General features: G+C 42.7%; 1 protein-coding gene across 1 annotated transcript in view; it reads right to left on the reverse strand.

Moving 5' to 3' along the window:
* COL23A1 (collagen type XXIII alpha 1 chain) overlaps nucleotides 1-23756 on the reverse strand; it is a 327340-nt gene that overhangs the window by 81824 nt on the left and 221760 nt on the right. Inside the window, exons 3-4 of the mRNA XM_026659403.2 lie at nucleotides 11289-11333; nucleotides 1980-1987 (exon numbers count right to left, since the gene is read on the reverse strand). Coding sequence (XP_026515188.1) covers nucleotides 1980-1987; nucleotides 11289-11333 — 53 coding nt within the window. The remainder of the gene's footprint in view (nucleotides 1-1979; nucleotides 1988-11288; nucleotides 11334-23756) is intronic.

Consider the following 23756-nt stretch of genomic DNA (forward strand, 5'->3'; position numbering starts at 1 on the left):
CATGAGGGGGGCAGGCAGGGCTTGGGTGAGCAGTGACACCAGCCCAGGCCTCGTGTGGGGGGCAGGCAGGGCTCAGGCGAGCAGTAATGCCAGCCCTGTGTGGGCCGGGGGGAGGACTTGGGCTAGCCCCAAGCAGTGTCCACCCTATCCACCCTGTAGTCATTCTGGGGAAACTGCCCAAAATATACCATGAAAGCTCTCGGGGGTTAAATTCTGCTGGTGTAAATCCAGAGTAGAATGTCTCAAAGATGGAGCCTTATGGCTTAGCTCTAGTAGGTCAGGGTGTATAATGATTTTGCTGAAGAAGCAAAAACATGCTCTGGATTTTGTGCATAACCGGGAAGTTCAGGAGCCAATACCCAGCTCACCTCAGTGCCAAGTAATCTGGAATCACTTGCCTCTAAATTGTCTTTCCCCCAATAAATGTTCCCTCGCTAATATTACGGAGACTCATATACTCATTGTAGTATGTGGCTAAACAGACTATGCTGAACTTTTTAATTAGAAAATATTTACAGGAAAATGATTTCACTGACAGACTAAACTCCTAAATACCAGCGAGCTGGGACAAATCCATTTACCTGGGCTTCTGCAGACAGATACCCCCACTGACTGATTGCTAATACCGTGCACAACTTTTATAACAGAATGTGTGCCTGGGTAGAGTTTCAGACAAGCCCCATTTCCCTCCCCTCAGGGGGGTTATCGGTCAAAATCATCGTTAACAGCACATTCTTCTATGGTTCCCACTAAAATCCAAGCCAACGTAGCAGTTTTGCCCACATTTCTCCAAGTTTTCAGATTAAAAAATGAACCTGAAATAAAAATGAAACCTCAAGGGACATAAACGCACATTAACTGAAAGTATAAACACAAAATATTGTTCAAACCCACACGAACTAACACTGCTGAGTTTTACAACCCTAACATTTTACTTGTGTTTCATCATCGGTTCAAGGTTTTAAATGAAATATATAGAATTGGAGATTAACTAGATCAAAAGATGGTTTATCAATGAATTGCAGAGATTAGAGGAATAACTCCCTCCCAGTCTCATTGGGCCTTGGCAGGAAGGGAATGGTATTTGAAGAAACAGACACTGACATTACATTGCTTATCAAGAAAAGCACGGCAGGTTTGAAATATAGAGTAGGACTCTCAAAAGCTGTTGAAGGTTTTAGATGCCTTTCATTGACTTTCAGAAAAATCAATGGAGGGTGGCAGGTGCCTAATTCCCTTAGGTTCATTTGAAAATCCCACCCATGACAGAATTTAACTGGTGCCAGTAAGGCTAACTTCTCACCATAAGAGCACTGGGAGAGTAACAGATTTGGGGATTTCATTGGAGGGGATAAAGACGGATGTGTCTGAAAGTTTTCTTAGGAGGAGGGATTAGCACATATTCAACGGCCATCCCTTCAAACAATGCATTCACCATAAAGGTTCCGGCCATGCAGTGAGAGATGTTTATTACTCACCAAACAGCCCCGAAGAGAGAAGAAAGCTATACATTTTTTGGCTGAATCACAGTGGTGTGGGGCTATCAACATCACTAACGACATGCAGTATCAACCGACTGAGACACAATAAGTGGGAGAAGCGAGATGGACAGTTTTCAAATTTAAAACATCAAAACATTAAAATATTAATACAGTGGGCACATTTTTTGAGCATGGAGACTGACCAAAGAATTCTTTAAAAAAAAAAAAGAGAACTATGTTTTCTACAGAATATTTGCTGGGTTTTAAATTGCCACAGGCTCCTTAGGGCAGCGAGTTAAGCATTTTTAAAGCTTTTTTTTTTAAACTAGTTGTCTACAATCAAGAGGGGGAGGGAGGGGAAAAAAAGCAGCATCTGGTACCAATTTTCCTTCCATACACACCTCTACCAAAAAAGGCTGTTCTTGTGAAATGATACAGAAAGGGAAAAAAAAATTGCCTTAACTTTGTTGACCCAAGAGTAAAATCCACGGTACTTACTGCAGGTCCTGAAAAACAAAAGCAAACCCCCAAACACTTATTAACCACAAGAAAGCAAAGTATCATTCAATACAACACAGTATGTGGCAGGGAGGGTCAGGATGTCAGAGCAATATTTCTACTTTGCATCAAGTTTGGTGGCATTCCACATGTAGATAAAACACAGCATCTACGACCCGGTTCTGGAGCGAGTGTTACGCAGCTGTACATGAAGATTCAATTTTATCCTAATGTGGGAGTGTTCGTCTCTAGCATGTGAGCCTTGGAGAAGGCACGGAGCTGGCAGCAGCAAGTGGCAATGCTGTAGAGCTAAAAGTCTGTGGAACGTTCAGCTGCCATTGTGGAGTTCTCTGCTCTCATCTCTGGTGTCTGTAGTAGGAGGCCAGGTCTACACTACAGCCTTCCGCTGGCATAGCTATGTCAACTCACGGGGGTGAAGCGCTGTGTGGACCCCTGTCCGACACAGCTGTGCCAGCAAAAGCCCCTAGCGTAGATGCCGTTATGTTGGCACAGCCGCGCTTCTGATGGTATCGCTTATTTCAGTTGGGGGTAGGGCTGTGCTGGTTTTGCTGGGATAAGCTGCGTCCCCACTAGGAGTGCGTTGTCGCTATAGTACATCAGTATACCTATTCCAGCCAAGCGCTCCTAGCGTAGACCTGGCCGATGGAAGGGAGCTACTGATGCATAGCAACTTACGAGGCACAAATTCCACCACCTCTGAGCATTTGTGCAGCACATTTCACCTACTGATCTCCATGCTTCACTGAACAGTCTTCTGGCTCCCACTCCTGCCCCTAACCACTGGGTCATGCTGCTGCTGCTAACTTATGTTGCCATGAGAGGGGAACATGCCGTGAGCCAAGTACAGGGCAAGGTAACTGAAAACAAAAGAAAAAGACTCCTCTAGACTTCAATGGGCTTTAGATCACACCCACAGAACTCAGGTCTCAAATGGTGATGGTGGCAGCGGGGAACATGGCATCTCCTGCTGCATAACCATCTCCACCATGCAGCTGCCTATTCCAGACCAATTTCTGCAGCATTCCCACACTCCCATCCCCTCAGTCCTGTGCAGCAGAGGTGAACATTTGGACTGTGGACCAATGGCATCCATGTTCCACTCTTGTTTGAGAGGGTTTTTACACTGTGTGTTTTTGGGCCTCTTCATGCTCCATTTCCTACATGATCAAAACCAGAAATGGATTCAATGCAAAAAAAAAAAAAAAAAAAAAAAAAAATGTGGGAGAAATTAAAATAGAAAAAAAAGAAGCTTACTGGAAACTCAATTGTAAATGAAAAGCATATTTCTGTTTCTTTTTATGAGTCTTTTCAAGCTCTCAATTTTTTTAAAAACTTACTTTAAAACATCTAAGTGTTTAAAAATGAAACAATAACCAAATAATTGTGCAGAATTAGGATCCAAACCAACTATTTATTATGGGACGGAGTACATACTGCCAGCAACTGGCCTGTTAGCATCAATAGGCCAGCTCAATGTATTCAGCAGAAGACCTGGTAGCATCTGGGTCTGAACATGGTGAGTTCATTGTGAGTTGTGAATGCTGTAGGTTATATATTAGAAGGGCATACATCCAAAGTTTCATTTGTTACGGGGGCAACTCGGCCCGTCTCCGGATCAGGACCATTGTCTTTACCTTAGGATATGTACATGGCTGTTATTGTACTTTCACAGGTTTAAATTCTTATGACCAGATCCTAAGCTGTTATACATTCGTAGCTACATTGAACTTAGTGGACCTAAGCCAATTTACCAGCAGAGAATCTGGCTCTTAACGTAAACCTGATTTATTAACTAATTTCTACCAATTTACCCATGCAAGGCCCCTTTTCATCTTAATGAACAACAAATTAAGTGACGTGGTCAAGACATTTTAATATTGGATTGCAATGACATACCTAATTTCCTTAGGCTTTGTTGTCTTTTTGCCTTAATTCAGATACCATGTCCCTCAAATATATGCAAGCAACTATGACATCTGATCTGCCACGTGCTCTTATAAAATGCCTCAACCTTGGTCATGAGGCTCAACCGAATTGAATGGATCGCTGTAGATCATCTTTTGCAACATGCAGCTCAGGGCAGTAGAACTTTGATGTCCTGATTGATATCAGAGTTATGTTAAACTTTTACTGATAAAGAGCAGAATTTGGCTAGGAATTTTCATTAATACTAAAAGTTATAGGAGTCCCTCAAGCGATTTATGAATAAATCAAATTTGATTTTAAAAAAAATATTGTCCAAGAACTACATAATTTCTGACTTGCTCAATGTTTTTCACAGACCGGTCATGAGACACTTGTCTGCTACAGATGAAAGTCTTTTTTTTTTTTTACAAGGCAATAAGCAAAGAAGTTAGTGATGTGTCAAGGGGCTCTCTATCCTTCCCTTAGATGTAGGCACACTGCATGAGGTATTCTCCCTTTTGAGAAATTTGTCAAAATTATGAATAATAAAGTTGACCAGTGAAAATTATTTTCAACGTTCTACAGACAGACTGAAATCAGTTGGAAATTATTATTATTATTATAACTAGTAAAAATTGGAAACAGCCTTTGTAAATTTGGGATTCCATAACAAATTACTTCGGAGGCATATTTCATAAAGGGAAATAGGAAGACAAAATAACCTACGGAACAAAATCTGAGCCATTTCTGACAGATACCCCATTAACAAACATAGTGTTGGCAGGATGCCATTCTTATCTATAACCTGCAGCATTTATTACTTCTAGATTTAAACAACTCCTATAATTATGACTTTACGTTTAATAGCCAGAACGCTAAATGCATATAAAAGTATTTGAAAATGCTCACAGGCCCCCAAAGGTGGATGTGTTGGAGGAAAAAGAAGTCAGATTAGTTAGCTAACAATCCAGCTTTAGTTATTTCATATTAATATATATTTAGATTGTGGTAGTGCCCAAAGGACTACCAGGATGGGGCTCTGTGGTGCCAGGCACTATACAAACATATGGTAAGTGACAGCCCCAGGCCCAAAGAACTTACAATCTTTTGCTTTCATTATTTTTGGAATATAGCTCATTCCAAACATGCTGTGCTTCTCTCTCCGACAGAGTTTCTGCCATTTGCAAAGGTCAGAACAGAGCATCTTCACCAGACGCACTGCAGCGCTGTACGTAAAGATGTTGCCGTAATCAGTTAGACCTTATCTACACTGGGAAAATGTTTAATGTTTGAAAACATATTAACATGATGTTAACAAGATTTTGCCCTTAGTGTGGAAAAGCACAGTTATATTTAAAAAATATATTAGCTAGCTATAGAGGATAACCATGAACAAGCTAACACATTTTTAAATATCACTTTTCCTTGTCTATACCAGGGTGCCAAGTTGTGTTAGCTAAAACATGTCAGCTAACACATTTTCTAACAGGATGCGTTTTCCCTCTGTAGAAATTGCTTTGATGGCAACACCTTGGATGAGTTCTTTAACTTAGATCCCATTTAACTGGTGCTATCTACACTGGTTTCTTCCCAGTGCATATGAGAAGCCACCTGTGTTGCAGATGAATCAGTTGAGTCAGCCCTCCTGCAATGCCTTGTATATAGAAAATTATCCTAAAGCCTCCTAGTCCCCAGTGCTGAGCACTATGGGATAAATGCTTCAGAAAGCACTGGGACAGCCATGGACCTGTAGTATGCTCTACAGAAACATACTGTAGCCATTCTGTCCAGAACAGTTTTGGCTGCCTGAACACGTCAAAGGGTTGCAAAGATAAGCGAGACCCACAAGCCAGTCGATGCACTCAATGTTCATGTAGTGGCTTTCTTGCTTTCTGTAGACACACCTGAAAGGTGAGGGTAGGATGGTGCTTCCCAAGTGAGACTGATTAGTTGTTTAAAGTATCTTGGTCCCATAGTTGCAACATTAAGATACACTGATTTTTTTTAAAAAGCAGCCTCTTCCAGAAAGCTGTAACCTGAATGCCCATTACAAAGGTGATTCCTTCTTTGTATATAGCTTTGAGACATATGTGCAATTCATGGCATTGGCTACTCCTCTGTCAGAGACATGGAAATAATTAAATAAGAGCCAGATGACTGCAGGAGTCAATAAAATGGGTCAGATAGAGTCAATGACTCAATAAATCTGTGGACTGTTTAACTGTACTGACACTGACAAAAATGCTTTCCAAATCTATGCATTGTTCCTGTTTAAACCTGAAGGTCGGTGAAGACCATTAGAAGAAATCTGGGCTGTAGCCAGGGGTGTAAAGGCAAGAAGGGTTTGGGGGACTCAAGCAACCCCCAAATTCACATTTGCTTTGCATGTTCCATAGACATTTTCACAACACTCAGACCATGTACAAACGTGCCTGTGCATTTACTTTTGAAGTGTACAGTCCTGGCTCCGTCCTAACACACATATGTCCTGACCAGGCCAAAGGACAAGAGCAGGCACATGCAGTGGAACTCACAGGGAGAGAGTTTCAAACTGCCCCAGTGCAGGGCTTCAGATGGGTTTATGGGGAAGTTTCTTTCCACTAAAGGCTGCCTCTGCACTGAAAATTTACAGCACTTATCCCACTGATAGCCCAACACGGTACAGTACTGGCAGGCAGGCAGGCCTATGTATGTGGGGTGGGGAGGGGGCAGCTCTGGAAGGCTGTATCACTTCCAGAAGTGAGCAGCTGAAGCAAGACCATCCCCTCTTTATTATCTCAGAAAGCAGCTGCAGCAAGACCAGGAGCCAGGAATTCCCCTCCTATTCCTCCCTTCATGGGGTAGAAACAATTTATCTTTTTGTTCCCAATCAGTAAGAGCAGAGGCGGAGGAGAAGGTGATAATCCCTTGGAATGTGGTATTTAGCACCTATCTGGTTTGGTAAGAATTGCTGAATTCCAAGCAGATTAGCAGAGTGAACCCATTTACATTTGGCTGCACTAGCACTTTTACCCAGTGTTGGTCTAGCACTAGTGCAATTTCACCATGAGTAGCAATAGTGGAATTGCTAGCATGGCCAGAATATCAGCAGTTTTACCACCTAACTTTGGTTTCCATTTGGCCCAATGGTGCCACAGTTCAGACATGTCCTTTAAGTACTTTAGTTTTTCTAAAGAAATTTTAAATTAATTTTGAAATAGTATTTTATCCACCCCATAAACACCCCATCATCAGTTGTCTTCAGTGTGCTTCAAGAGTGACAAACTCTCTGTAAATTCCTATTCATTTATAGCTGTCTGGTTAATTTTTATACTGTCCAAATCTAAACAGAAAAGAAATGGCATTCAGTCGTGTTTTAAATCAAGAAGTGGGTGTGGTTGGAGGAACCAGGCTGATCTCTCCAACATCACTGTGGAAAAGCTGCTTGATTTTAAAACAAATTTATTGAATGCCTCATATGTATTAGAAAGCTTTAACATTATAATTTTAACAGCTGCCAGAGAAAGGCCTCCCCCAGGGCAAGCCTGAATCAGTGCTGAGCCTTCTGGCACTAAGACAGTATTTGTCTGGAGGCTGTGAAGTTGTAACCACATAGAGTCTCCAGGGAGGGATGCTATCATGCTAGGCAAACAAAATTTTATTCCCATTTATCAGCTGTGGTGAAAGAACAAGGACCTGGTTTATGTGTGGTAAGATTCTGAAACAAATATATAAATATATGTTCAAGCTATCTATGAAAACAAACTTTTGGCAGCTATGCCAAAACCAATACGCAGAGGGAAGTCTGCTCTTTGCCTTTCTTTATATCTGTAATACAGCATGACAATTCTCAGGGGCTTCATTACATAGGCTGTGTGTAACCACTTTGCTGTATCTAGTGTATTGCGTTGTGTGCTTTTGTTCCGTCTCAGAGTAAGGCATAGTTTAACCATCTACCACAAGTGTGTGCCCTAGGAGCCTCCCTGCCAAAAATAACTACAGCTTCTCCTTGGTTTCTCTCCTCAATTACCGAAAAATCTAAAGAGACATACTTGAGTCTCATTAATTCTTTATAATTCCTCTGTTGGTTGTCTTCTGATCCCAGGGCAGTTTTCTGTTCCTTAAGAGGAAGGATATTCTTGTGGTTAATGCACTGAACTGGAACTCAGGAGACCTCAGTTCAAGTCCCTGCTCTGCCACAGACTTCCTGTATCACCGTGGGCAAGTCACTTAGTCTCTCTGTGCCTCTGTTCCCCATCTGTAAATTAGAGATAATAGCACTTCCTTTCTCTCACTCTTGGTGCTGTATATGTAAAATGTAAGCAGCTTTTTGGGGCAAGGTTGGTCTCTTACCGTGCCTGTACAGTGCCTAGCACAATGAGGCCCCGATCTCACATTGGGACCCTAGATGCTATTTTAATACTATTGCTACTAGCATCACAACAATCGTATTTTCAGGCAGTTCACGTGAAATATTAAAATGTAGTTTGAGTACGAATTCTCACAGGTTGTCATCCTGAGCCTCAGTGATGTCTTTAAAATGTTTGATGACTAAATAGATGGACAATGTCGTAAGAGAAAATTCAATAAACTGATGTATTTAAACACTATTCATTGTTTGAATGTTGCAGTTAGCACTTGGTTGAATCTTATAGTCAACCAATAACTTTATGAAGCAGAGTGCAACATTAAGAAATCAAAACCACATGACAGGATACTCCACCTCGACATTTGGGCTTAGTCAAGCAGAACAGGATTCATTGTAGCAGATTGGATCGCTGTCCCATGAAGTCCAATATCCTTTTGCTGGTTGCAACAATCCCTGATGTTTACCTGGCCCAATATGTGATGTCCTCTGGCCAACAAGCCAAGGAAATTATTTCCTGCCCTCTATGGCAATCAGTTCTATGGCCTGAAGTGCATCATTTACCTCACTCCACCTCCTCCTAACTGCAAATACTGATGGTCATAAAATTATCCAGCCCGTTCTGAAACTTCAGCTAAAGTATTTGATTATATGTTCTCCTGCTGCACTGAGTTCCACAGGCTGACACCATGCTGCACTTTTATTGATACGGAATTTACCTACCCTTAATTTCATCATGTGTGTGCTAGAAGTTCATAGCTGAGTATTTACATCGGTTTGGGATATGAACAGCTTGGGCTTATAGCAGGGGTGGGCAAACTTTTTGGGCCGAGGGCCACATCTGGGTGGGGAAATTGTATGCAGGGCAGGGGCAGGGGCAGGGGATTGGGGTGTGGGAGGGAGTGCGGGGTGTGAGAGGGGGTGCAGTGTGCAGGAAGGGACTCGGGGCAAGGGAGGGTGAGGGGTGTATGAGGGGCCCAGGGAAGGGGGTTGGGGTGCCAGGCATATGAGGGGGCTCAGGGCAGGGAGTTGGGGTGCAGGAGGGATGCGGGGTGCAGCAGGGGGCTGAGGGCGGGGGGGGGGGGTGCGGGAGGGGGGTGGGGGGCAGGCAAGGGGCTTAGGGCAGGGAGTTGTGGGGTGGGGTGCAGGAGGGGTTTGGGTTCCGGCCTGGCGCTGCTTACCTAAAGCAGCTCCGGGCAGGGCCGGCACTAGGCACCAGCAAAACAAGCTGGTGCTTGGGGCGGCACATTTTTAGGGGCGGCATGGGAGGTGCCAGAATGCCGCCCCTAAAAATGTGCCCCCGCCGCCCTAGCTCACCTCCGCTGGTGCTGCCGCTCGCGCGCCACTACTCGCCCTCCCTCCCAGGCTCTCAAGCCTGGGAGGGAGGGGGAGACTCCGAGTGGCCGCGGCGCGCGCGCCGCTTGTCCCCCTCCCTCCTAGGCTTGAGAGCCTGGGGGGAGGAGGCAGGGCTGGGGACTTGGGGAAGGGGCGGAGTTGAGGCGGGGCCGGGGGTGGGGTAATTAAAAAGGGGGCGGGGGGGCGGCCAAAATTGTTTTAGCTTGGGGCAGCAGAAATCCTAGAGCCGGCCCTGGCTCCGGGGTGGCAGCAGCGCGCACCGGGGCCGGGGCAGGCTCCCTGCATGCCTGCCCTGTCCCTGGCCCCGCACCGCTCCAGGAAGCGCTGCAGCCCCCTTGGGGGGGGGGCCCACAGGGCTCCGCACGCTACCCTTGCTGCGCCTCCAGGTACCTCCCCCGAAGCTCCCATTGGCTCGGTTCCCCGTTCCCGGCCAGTGGGAGCTGCGGAGGGCTGTGCCTGGAGGCAAGGGCAACATACAAAGCCCTCTGCCCCTCCTCCGGGGGGGCCGCAGGGATGTGGAGCCGGCCGCTTCTGAGAGTGGCACGGGGCCCATGGCGCTACAGGGGGCAATCCCGCGGGCCGGATCCGGCCCACAGTTTGCCCACCCCTGTCTTATAGCAACAGATGGTTGCACCATCTGAGAATATTTTTTGCCTGCCCTTGAAATTAAACTATATCCAAGGCACAGCAAACAGAAGCCCCGTTGCTAATTAAAAATACATATTTACAGCGCCACATTTGCTTAGACCAAATTAAAAGGGCACTGTCAAGGTTGGGAGGCCAAAAATTTCATCCACCTTTAATTTATATAAATGTTCACAAACTCCTTGTAGTTCTTTAGATATGTTTTTACCTCCCAAACCAACTACGTTCCACTCTACTTCCGTAGTACCTTCTAGCTTCAAAGCATAGAGCAAACAATACTCTTTTGAAGCTGATAAAGAAGCAGCATTAGCCCCATTTCACTAGAGAGGCAGAAAAACAGTCTTCACAAGGAAGACAGGTGTGTTCTTATCTCGAGTTAGCTAAAACATGGTGACTAACAAAAGTGGAAATCCTAGTGAAGGACGAGGAAGTTTATAGTTTTTACATGAGTTAGCTAGCTGAGGTAAAGGCTATGGGTGAACATGAATCTCAAGAATTTGTGCCCAAAACCAACACAACAAGTTAGGCTTAGAATTCACTCATTCCTGACTCCCAGTCTGTGGACATTTTAATAGACCACACAAGGTGTATAATGTATAAGTAATCCTAAAATAACAAGCCAGTCTATGGTTCCCGAGACACTGTACATGTGCCTTTTATATTTCTCTCTGTATTATTACCTGCTATGACTGTTCACATGCCTACCTCCCTTCTCCCTGTCCTATCTTTCTTTGAAAAAGAATGGGGCACACATGGCAAAAGGAAAAAAAACAGCAGACTAATAAATTACACACAGACAGACACACACGTGTGTAATCAATGTGGCAGTGCCCCTTTAAGTCACTGCGGCTAGGTCAGAATAGAGCTGAAGGGTTTAACATCAGTAGATAACCTATTGCGCATGGGAGATCATGGGACTTCTTCGTTTCACAGGTCAATTAGATAAAGGTGGCTAGTATCTTTATCAAGCAGTTCAAGTACTGTTCCAGTTATCACCTGGGTCCACCACACTCCACAGGAGGAAACATGAGGCTTACCAGGTTCTCCTCGTCGTCCCGGCTTTCCCCGCCTTCCTGGAGGGCCTGTGGAAATGAGAGAAAAGAGCTATTTATTACATGGAAATCACTGTCAGAGGAAATGAACCTCACAGGCAACAGGACCAGGAGAGAATATGCAACAAGCCATTCCTTTTAAATTCAAAGCTTCCTCACATCTGTGCCATCCTCCCCTATGAATCATCTGAAAAACAATAGGCGCTAAAGACACATTTTCGTATGTCCAGTATCGCAAAGAACTGTTTTGGAGAAAATGCCTCTCTTTGCTGATCCACTGCTACAGCACATGAAGGGAATGCTCTCCCCTTTACCACTCCATTTGGAGGGGAGTTCTCTGTGACGTTACACCCCATATTCTTCATAGAAATATGGTTATGATATGAACATGGTATAACTAAGATATACTTTATGCAAGATGGGTCTTGTAAGATATCATTGGAAAGGTTATAATTTACTGAATGTGTTTATCCAATTTGCATGCATGTATCATTTTTGTATCTGAAGCTGGGAATATTAACCATGTCTCTGTATTCCAAATGTGCTATGTTAGATGAGGCCAAACAATGTTAGTGGCTTATTGAAGAAATGCACACACGCATAAGGATGACCCCAGGAACGGTGTGCAACAGAAACCTCTCAGAGATAGCTCTACACAATGGGAACTGTTTGACCCAGGTCACAGCAAAAAAGCTTTCCACCAAATGGGGGGAAGATATAAAAGAGGGATCCTCACTCTTTCTACAACAACACACCTGAAAACAGCTGAGGAACAAAGACTGAACTGTGGGAAGTGATGGTCCCAGGCTGGAAGGATTTTAGCCTGTGTATGAAAACCTGGGAAAGCCAAGGCAACTTGTGCCTTAAGAATCTGCCAGCCTGTTTATCACTCAGGGTGGGAATTTGCTAATTTGTATCCTACCTATCTGGTGTGTCAAGCTCAGTTTGTGGCTTTTGTTTATTTACTAAGGTAATCTGCTCTGTTCTGTTTGCTATCTCTTAAACTATCCCCTGCACTTAAACTCTGCCTTTTATAGTTAATAAAATTTGTTTTGTTTATTATTAAACCCAGTTTATGCAATTTCTAACTGGGGAGGGGGGCAAGAAGTCTTGTGCATATCTCTCTTCACACTGAAGAAGAGGGAGAATTTTATGAGCTTGCGCTGTACAGATATTTCTATACAGTGCAAGACAGTATTATTTTGGGTTTGTCTCCCAAAAGGGGTGGGCACATGAGTGCTGGGGGAGCCCTCTCACACAGAGCTGACTTCAGTCTGTGTCTGCAGCGGGGTGTGGCCCTGCCTGTGTGTGCTGCAAGAGGCCAGAGAGCCTAATCCAGCAAAGCAGGGAGAGGGAACCCAGGCTGGTTGGGCAGGAGAGGCTCAGTTAAACCCCAGCACATCAGGTGGCATCCCGGATGGAGAGGTGGGGTGTCTAACCTGTCGCATTCTCATTATATAATATTTTGCAATCGCCCTGTTGGAATAAAGCAGCCATTTTTCTGAGCTGACAATTCCCATGATCCTTGAGACATGTGAATTGCATGATGAGGCCAAAAGAAAACACATGTTTGCGGTTGGTGGTCGACCCTTAGCAGGCTGGTTCTGGAGGAGTTCTCACTGTCTGATACAAACGATAATGAAAAATAAAAACCAAGAAACGGCACTGCTCATTTTCATCAGGAAAACCCCAGTGTTTCCCAGCTATGCGGCTATTTTATTTCCAGCCCTGCCTACTGTTGTTTGATGGGGAGAGAGAGAATGGAACAGTCATTAAATATTCCTGCCCCTTTTACAAAGAACTCACAATTTGCATGAACGATTCCTTCTCTTAATAAGTAATGGAGTCCCTAGCCAAGCTCTGGAGTTCCCCTTCTCAGTGCTAATACACTTCTAGGCATAGCCTCCAAACATTTTATTTGCAAGCCTCCCATTGACACAAACGTACATTCCAGAGGCAAACTGAAAGGAGGATATTACTCTTCAGTGTTGTTTAGTATCAAGAAATTGAATTCCATTTGCAAAGAAAGGATTTTTAATTTCTACCCATCATTCCTGTGATCTGCAAATCTTTTTGTTTTAGGTTCCAGAGGTTTGCTAGCCAAAAAAAACAAACAAACAAACAAACAAAAAAACCCATTAGCTAAATGGTCATAGTTTTAATTCACTGCAGTATGTGGTCCCATAGTTTTTACTCCAAAAAATGACAAATTTCAAAAATTTTTAACATATTTTCTAACAAAATTTTACTGAACTTACACCCAAATACCCGCATTTAAAAGGGTGTGGGAAGTACAAGACAGTGGAGAACTTTAGACCTTTTTCTGTACCCTGAAAGAATCTGTCTCTGACATTGATCTAAAAGGAACTTTCCTTAGTAAACAGAAAACATTGCCCAGGTTTTCAGAAACGTTTCACGGCACCTAGTCCAAGTTTGAAGTGAACCTAGGCAGGGTCTTGGCTTCATTTGGAAACCATGGATGGATTGTAGGTTCTGCATGGTTTCAACCCATAGCTGGCCTTTAGTTGCGTTTTGCTTTGAGTCTTTGGGTCTGATTGAATCCAAAACCAAGAAGGTTCACACACAATGTTGTGACCCCAAACTGCTCAGTTTTGCAGAGTCTCAAAAACTCTGTTGTATAACTTGAATAGCCAATAGATATCAGCTGAGCAAGCATCACAGACCCCTTCTACCCTGACTTCTGCCCATGAACCATGAACTTTCCCCCAAGGAATGAGAAGGTAAATTGGTCTTTATGCTGAACAGCTTGCTAAAACTGCACTGCAGTTTTCTTATGCTGATTACCGCACAGTGGACTTACGTTGCAAAATTCTCCTTCCTTCTAAGTGAAGCCATATGAAACAATCCACTTTACTTGGCGTGCTGAACCAATCAGTTGGTTCAGGCTATCCTCTGAGATGACTCACTTTAACTTAAAAAGGACTGACTGATAAAGACAACTTGAAGAATGGCTAGAGACCCTGGGATGGTGGGTGGGAAGGGGGAATAAAAGGATTTAACCAGTTCAAGCTAAAAGAGACGAACAGAAGAGAATGGAAGGTCCTAAATCATCTCTAGGTGAAACTGGCATAGTGATATAAAATCTATTTCCAAAGTAGAATACAAACTATGTAATTGCATCTGCAAAAGAAACAGGATCCAAGGCAAGTTCACTAACTATACAATTATGATTATTTATTAAGTGGTAATGTACGCCACCCCCCCCCCCCCACCTGGTTTTGTGAATCTAGCCACTTGCTTTTGTGGGAAAAAAAAAAAATTGTTACAATGGCCTGGGAACTAACGTTTCAGTTTTGGTTTGAACAAAATGTTTTTGTTTGATTGTTTATTTTAACAATTTTTTTCTATTCACAAAAAATTCTGAAAATTTTCATTTGCAGCATGATCTGACCCAGTTTTATTTTAATGTTTTAGAAATTCCAATGAACTGAAAAAATCAGCTATTTGCCCAACTCTACTCACAGAGCAATGAATAATGAATGTGCCTCAAGTGCAGGTCAGTTCTTGGAATATGATTTTTTGCTTGGAAGACAGACAAAATTAGTGCCTCTCCATCTAATTGTGCCCTATTCGTTTTGAATCATACAGCAGCAAAAATTAGACTAAAGTTCAAGGGCCCCAGGGCTGAAAGTTCTCCCACAACGAAGACTACCATTCATTTCAAATGGGAGTTTTGCCTGCATCTGACTGCACTATCACACACTTGATCATGTAGTGATACATCCTGTTCACCCTACTTTCGCAGAACTCCAATTTACCTTATTTTTTTTTACAAGGATAAGGTGGGCAGGAGTTTACCCATAAAATATCAGTGACAATTATACCTTATCACAAGAACAGGAATGTGCACAGGAGACAAAGGTCAAGGAACCAGATTTGATTTGATTACGAGGGGGAAAGAGTCAACCACATGTGGCACAATGGGACCTGCTTTCCTGGTATGGAGAGAATTATGGCAGTTCATTGAGCGGGTCTGGCACCGCATTGCCCTATTTGCAACTCCCTTGGGCAGACTAGCTCAACTAGCCATAATTTACTGAACTGCTGGAAAATGTATGGCTTGAAATTTTCCCAATATTTTACAGTTCATTATGAGTTTTAAAACAGTGTTGATTTCCATGTTTCATTTACTAGCCCACTGTTAGACAATATAAATGACCACTACACAATATAACAACTAGTGTGTTCTACACTGCAGTGTGAACTTTTTACCTTGTTACTGAATGGCATTATTTCATTGTGCATATCAGCTATTCCTTGTAATGTTTCCAGACAGCAATATTTTTCATGCTCTTTTCTTGTATTCCAGTTACTAAACTTGCAGTCTTACTAGAAAGCTACTAATGGTTCGCTATTGTCAGTGCTCACGTCTCATGTGCTGGAATAAGACTGTTTAGTTTGAATGTGACAATTTGTTTAGAAATAGACTGCTTTATGCTTTGTATTTATTCTCCTCTCCAAAAATATCTTGCATGAAAATGTAAATAAAGAACTCTCAGCACTGATATGGGATGGCTGATGGGGTTAGAATAAAAGGCATAGCTATTACCCAAGTGACAGTAAGGGAACATAAATCTTAATTATATTGAACCAGCATCAAACTACATGAGGTTAAACAATTTATAATCCTTAACAATTATCTTCAAATGAATTCTAAAACCTCAATTTTCTTTGTGTTCTTCTAACAAGAACTGAAGTAGGATAACTAGGAAAACCTTAATTCCACACTACACAGGAGTTGAAACTAAGGGTATGTCTACACCCAGCCGCTAGTTCGGCGGCTGGCAATGGAAGTTCTGGGTTCGACTTATCGCGTCTTGTCTGGACGCGATAAGTCGAACCCGGAAGTGCTCGCCGTCGACTGCGGTACTCCAGCTAGACGAGAGGAGTACCGCGGAGTCGACGGGGGAGCCTGCCTGCCGCGTGTGGACCGAGGTAAGATCGAACTAAGGTACTTCGAACTTCAGCTACGTTATTCACGTAGCTGAAGTTGCGTACCTTAGTTCGATTTGGGGGGTGAGTGTAGACCAAGCCTAAGCCTGGCTCTTTAAGTCTTTTCTACACGAGAGAGATTTTTTTTTTAAATGTTTCTTGCCATTGCTAGCATTCAGCTGAACTGGAGATAACAACATTGGGACCCCAGCTGTAGAGACAGCCCACTATGAGCTAGTGCTTAGGGTAGCACCACATCATTCTAACCTTGCGTGCGAGCAAGTCTAATTGAAATGATGCTGACAATCTCAGCAGCAGCCCACAGCCCATATTCACCAGATAGCCGATGTTGGCAACATTAGTTCATCTGATCACTTTTATCGACAGCGGGAAGTTTTTCAGAAATGTCTCTAGTTTAGCAAAGAATTAAAAGAAAGATAAGTTATTCCCAACTTCTGTGTATTGTGTGTGTTTTTATAGAGAACAAGGTTGCCTACTAAATTTGTAGCTTTGGAGGACCATGGTATATCTTATAGTGAGGTTACACTATCCCGTATTTTATAAGTGCTAGTGGGGTCAGGAACTCTGCTGCCTTTGGGTTCGGTTGCTTAGCAACCCAATGACTCCACTGGGCCCAATAAACCCTCACTAAGTCACTGTGCTCCCTGATTGGTCAGAAGAGCCAACTGATCACCATTTAAACCCTGTAGCAATACAATGGGTGCTCAATGTGTTCTACTCCTGCAGCAGCGCCAGACCTACTTCCTGCTTCCTGTCTGGCCCTTCCTCCAACCCCTTCTGCTCCACTCCTGCCCTAGTCCCTGCCTACCTCTGTACTTCTGATTCCTGACCCCAGCTTGTCTCCTGACCACGACTGCATCTCTGCCCTTTGGTTCTGTTCTGGCTCCTGCTTCCTGGCTCTAACTATGGGCTTGTCTCTTGACCACATCAGTGGTTCTGCCCTCTGATTCTGCTCTGACCACTAGGCCAGACTCCTGCTCTGACCACTAGGTTGCACTGCTTACACCTCCGTGTGTGACTGGAAGGTTTTTTTTCCTTCAGTTTGGCCATACATCAGTAATAATGGGATCATCAATAACTTGAAAATATTGACTAAAGTTGTCTTGACCCTTTAATCGGTATCAAACCCCCCTCTCCTTTGAGTGCATCATCCATGTGGAAACGAAAGGCAGTACGACTGCTTATGACAACTGCCAAAGTAAGTATTCAATACTTCAAAAATCCAACTTTGCACCATGTAACCTTAGATAAAACCACTGAATAAAACAAATGAAATGCACATTTTCCTTCATTTAATTTATTTCATGTCTTCCACAAGAGCACTGTTCTTGCAATTTCATGTGTTACACACATCCTGTAGCATTTGCTGGAGTGTTAACAAAAGAAAAACTGCATTAGCTGAAGGCTGACATATTTTAAAAGATGTATCAATTATTTTAATTGCAGGTTATCAAAATTCTTTCCCCCCATATTATGGAATCCCTTTCCAATCAAGTAGTATTACACAAACTCTGGCGTTCCTGGTTTCACTCACAGGTCTCTGAGCAGAATTGGGATACATCAGCATAAAAAGCTTCAGTACAGGGAAATACATTTCCATCTACCTAGTCACAGAACAAGTCACATGGGTTTTCCTGACCAAATTTCTGAAAAAAATTGGACTTGAGGATAAATGTGACCAGCACCATAAAAAGAACACATTGCACTTACTACCTTTAGGCCAAGATTTTCTGAAGTGACTCCTGATGTGGGGTTCCCAACTTGAGACACCTGAAGCGGATGTGGTTTGCTGAAATTTTTGAGAACTCACCTTTTGAAAATTAGGCCTCCGTAAAGCATCTCACACTGGGCTCCCAAAAACGTAGACACCCAAGATCACTAATCACTTTTGAAAAACTTGACCTTAGCCTCCAATAGCTGCACTAGCAAACTTAATGAGAAACTTTTCATTTTCTAATTTCTACTAGCAAAAGGGCTGAAGCAAGATGACACCACTATGTTAAGCACATCCAACAGGATTCAATCAAAACACACCAAAGGATTAAATGTATGGGGATGTCTAAAATGAACCTTCCCACACCATTACAGAGCGGTCTGTGCACATCAAAGTAGAAGCACATTTAGGAACCACTCTCCTCTCCCTTTACCCAGAGGTCAGAATGTATCAATTAAGAAGGTTTATGTAAACACCAAGGCAGACAATAGATTAGTTTTAATTGCTCAACATTGTCTGGTCTGGAAAAACTGGTAAATTATAATCCCAATTTCCCATTCAAAACCCATTTATTCTCAGCCTTACAGAATAAGTCTTTACTCCCATACGTTGCACTGCCCAACTACTGATTTAATCATGCTGGAAATACACATTTGAAATTTATTTTGATTTTTTCCTCCAAACGTAACATAATATTGAAGAAAGGAAACAAGAAAATCCTCTCTCATTCACGGTCTCAGTTCCATTGATTTCAATGGGATCGCATGGAGGTCGGGGTGGACAAAATGTGTCCCATGATCAGGAGAGATCACACGTTCTATGTTTCAGTAGCTTGTGAACACCGAGTGGCAAGGTGTCCCAGTCTATTCACATAGCCTGAAACTCACTCCTGTGCAGAGGACCAGCACAAAGAGAGGTGCGTATGTGGTGTGTAGGCCAGTGCTATCTCCTTGTCTGGGGAGTGAATTTCACCCTTTAAGGAAAACCAAACAACAGTCAATTGACATCAAATGTTCACTGAGGGTACGTCTATATTTACCGCCGGGTCCGGCGGTAAGCAATCGATCTTCTGGGATCGATTTATCGCATCTTGTCTGGACGCGATAAATCGATCCCGGATCAATCCCGGAAGTGCTCGCCGTTGACGCCGGTACTCCTGCTCCGCGAGAGGAGTACGCAGAGTCGACGGGGGAGCCTGCCTGCCGCGTCTGGACCCGCGGTAAGTTCGAACTAAGGTACTTCGACTTCAGCTACGTTATTAACGTAGCTGAAGTTGCGTATCTTAGTTCGAAGTGGGGGGTTAGTGTGGACCAGGCCTGAGACTGAGGAGAGCGATGCACTTTAACTAAAGACATTACAGCTCATCTAGAAGGCCAGAGGCATCTTTGGGGACATCCCATAATATAACTGGTTCTCTTAATTCTGGTTAACTTCCATTCCTCTTACCTTAAGCAAACTCTTTTTGCAATGAACATTTGAAGAGTTAACTGAAGTGGAATCTTAGCATTTTACCACATGTTTAAACTACTGAAAAGCCCAACCCTGCTCCCTTTGGAAGTAATGGAGATTATGCCATTGCTTTTAATGGAAGCAAGTCTGAGCCCTAAAACTGCAGAATGCTGTAATACATATTTTAGGAAATTGGTTCTCTTTTCTACCCACACCAGGCAGCTTCTTCAGATTGTCAGTGGATTCAGCTCTTTTGTTTATTCATTAGCGTACAAGATAAAAATGAATTTTTATTTAAGATATACGTTAAGAAGTAACTGGAATAAAGCCACAATTGCACTTAGGTTGATTTTCCCCCTTCTTTTGTTATGACTGCTCTCTCTCTTGCTATTTTCAGATAACACCCTGGCATGGCTGCAGCACAAAACACATATGGTAAAGGGCAGAAATGGAATTATGGAATACATTTTTTTTCTAAGACAAGAGGACGCTTATGTTTTGGCAGCTGTGCATCCTGCCATATGCGGTTGTACCGTTTAAATGATCGATTTCTATTTCTCACATTTGCTTCTAGACAGCTGCTTCAGTGCAAATCCAGGACGAGGCTGATCACTTTGAAAATCTTTGATAAATTAAACACACACACACAGAGCTTCATGTTTCTTTGTCAGCACAATGGTGCTCCCCATTCATGTGACCCTCCAGGTAAAAACAGTGTATGCAATGACAGATTAATTTACTGCATTCCTAAAGGAAATCTACTTTCCATTAGTTACAAATGTGATTGTTTAATTATTTAGAATTAAATAATAGTAAAGAAGATATCTATATAAAAGCTCTTCGTGTCCTGATGCTTAACTGATGTTTTAATGTCACCATGGCACCCAGCAGCATTAAAAAGCAACCGAACTGAAACAATTAACTCACTTTAACAAGCAAATCAATTACAAGAAACCACCTTTCCAACCCTCATCATTCTCCAGGAACATACCAATGCTCTCTCCAAAAACCCTGTCCAAAACTAGCTTTTGCTGTGTGTCCTCAAGGTCCAAGGCCCCCAAAATCTACTTTTATCAGACCAAAGTTTTAGATTCCTAGATCCCTCACAGTTTGTTACTGAATTCATTAATTTAACACTGCTAAATGCAAACAATTGTCGGTAGCTTCCAATGCAACTGATTTGCATGGCAGTAACTTATTTAGAATCCAGTGCCATCTGTTCCTTTATTCAGAAGAAATGCATTAATTAACATTGCACTTGGGCAACTGACAACTCAGGATGATAAACTTAATCCAGCATTTCAGTCAAAGAATGGGAAAGCCTCAAGTTATTAAAATAAACACTGAAAAGTTTAGATATTCCTGCAAACTATCAGATCCTTGCTAGGTCTGCAAAACTGGCCTGGAAAATTTGACTAGAACAGAGTCCCACTTACCATTGTAGCGGGAAATTAAAAATAGAAACATTCATCTGGGCATTTCAAAGCCTCTAAAAGGATTTGGATCAAATTTAAACAGACTGAAAGCTCTTTTTGGCAGAGGCCATTCTTCTGTTATGTGGATACAGAACCTAGCCCAATTGGGGGTCCCTGTGTCATGACCAGGCCTCCTAGGTTCTACTGCTATAGGAACAATAAATTATAAGCATAAGGTCGTCTCGTTTTATCCCAAAAGGTCTATTACTATCCATAACTTGCCCAAACACCAAAGTAGAGCTATCTTCACATAAGAGCTCCTTATGATTTCAGATTGGTTCCAGTAGAGAGACAGGTCTGGTCTACACTACCACAGTAAATTGATCTAACTTGCGCAACTTCAGTTATGTGAATAACGTAACTGAAGTCGACATAGTTAGATCCACTTTCCGCAGTGGCTGGAGAGTGTCTCCCGTTGACTTCCCTTACACTTCTCGGGGAGGTGGAGTATATAAATCTCCCATCGATTTAGTGTGTCTTCACCAGACCCGCTAAATCAGCACTCACTGCATCGATTGCAGCAGTGCCAATCTACCATTAAGTGTAGACATGCCCATAGTAAACAGATACCACAAAATAAACTTCAGCATGCACTAAGGTATACCATTCTGTACAATAATAGATATATGGTTCTGAGTTACATTTGTTAGGAGCCCATTGTATTGTGGAAGTAGTGGGTTGCAAATGTTTGGAACAAAGGCAAATCACCACAGGACTCAACATGTGCCCGGGAAGGTTCTGCCAATATAAGTCAGTGACCACAACCAGTTGGCAAACTCCTGTTATTTGAGAGCACAATATGAATCTTATTCAATTGTCTCATGTGGCACTGTACTATGTCTCAAGGGTGGAGCAAATCAAACATCATAGCAGCATCTTGAGTCTGGAATGAAAGAGACTTGCACTTTCTGCCATACATCAAGGGGAAATGGTTTAACACTCATCAACAATGACAATAGTGAACGACCAGAAATCCTATAATGTACATAAGAAGGAGTTTGCTCTTCTTGCTTTGATAAGAATCAATCAATCATACACACAGTGCCATCAACACTATGTCACTTGTAGTGCCAAGGGTACTGTGTGGGTGACTGATTCTCACAGTAACTTGAAATACCACCACATGGTCAACTACAACAAGGTCAAATTGATGCATTTGGTCAACACACACAGATAGCATTTGTGGGTAGAGAATAGAATTTTAGGGGCAAAAACAACACAAGACCACACACTGGAAAGCCATTCTGGTTTGATGGACTTATTTAAGTATACAAAGCAAAGGATTGCTCTAGTTGAGTAAGCAGATTTGCACATACCAACTCTGAGCTTGTTTACAAACAGTCAACAGGCGTACGTGCATGTGGAGAACACTCCATATAGCTAGTGTGTTTCTAGTAAGTGGCAACAATGTAATTCATTTTCCTGATCGCTCCTAGAACTGCAAGACATTTCCATAACATCTATAAGATGATACAGTTTGTTTTTCACTTTACAGTATTAAGTTACTTAAGTCAATTTAGTTATATTTTTAAACTCTAATGGGGCACTTACAACTGACACAAAGTTAGACTCATCTTTGGTAAGAGATGCATTTTCAGGCCATTTAAATAATTAAGGAAATTTATACCATGTGCATTAGCCTCATGTAATCTCACACCAAAGGAAATTTTCTTGTTCAATCTCCAGTATTATTCAATGTGACAGCACATCAATCAGTCAGAAATTGACAACAGATTATGACGACAGATGGACTGTGCAATGGTTCATATATCCCAGGAATGATCCCCATAACGACACAGACAAGTGTGTATATGATAAAGGCTTAAACCAAAAAACATGTCCTTTGTATTTAAAAACATTGTTCCATCTAGAACAGGGGTCGGCAACGTTTGGCACGCGGCTCGCCAGGGTAAGCACCCTGGTGGGCCGGGCCAGTTTATTTACCTGCTGACGCGGCAAGTTCGGCCGATCGCGGCCCCCACTGGCCGCGGTTCGCTGTCCCGGGCTAATGGGGGTGGCGGAAAGTGGCGTGGGCAAGCGATGTGCTGGCCATGGCTTCTCGCCGCCCCCATTGGCCCGGGATGGCGAACCGCGGCCAGTGGGGGCCGCGATCGGCTGAACCTGCCGCATCAACAGGTAAATAAACTGGCCCGGCCCGCCAGGGTGCTTACCCTGGCGAGCCGCGTGCCAAACGTTGCTGACCCCTGATCTAGAGTGAACACATTCAAGGACACAATTAATGGGCAGTACAGAATTTTGACAAGATTTTCTATACTCTGTTTCTACGCACTCTAAAAGAGAAACCTGGCAAATGCAAACCATAAAGAGCTTGTGGAAAACAGACAGATTTATCTTAAATATAAGTCCATGATGGTTGCATGGGCAATACTAACAGGCACAGCTATCATTCATGTTACAAATGATGTTTAACAAAATTAGTTTTCCTGTTTCAAAATTCATCCAGTCTTGACTATTTCATAGCACAGTTTCAACATCTTTTAAAAACTCGTTAAAAACATCACATTTCCTTTCTGTTCCAAAATCCCATCATAATGCCTTCAGCATGCAGAATATATTTATTTTAACCTTTAAAGGATTAACATGTTTTGCACGTGTTACCTCACAAAAGCATCACTAGTAAGAACCTGAACTCCTTTCAAATAAAGGGATCGAGAGTAATATAAGTTTCACGCAAAAATGTTTTAGACAGCTTCTGGAAATGCTAATTAATTCTATAAATATACCTTACGGAAGAAAAAAATCCTTCCATGTTTGTAACACATGGAATGGAAGCACCATAGTTAGTAAGTTTATTCCGTATGTAGATTTAGCAATACCACA

The sequence above is a fragment of the Terrapene carolina genome, unplaced genomic scaffold (genome assembly GCF_002925995.2).
Source record: "Terrapene carolina triunguis isolate 2854851 unplaced genomic scaffold, T_m_triunguis-2.0 Scaffold629, whole genome shotgun sequence".
NCBI classification, from domain to species: Eukaryota; Metazoa; Chordata; order Testudines; family Emydidae; genus Terrapene; species Terrapene triunguis.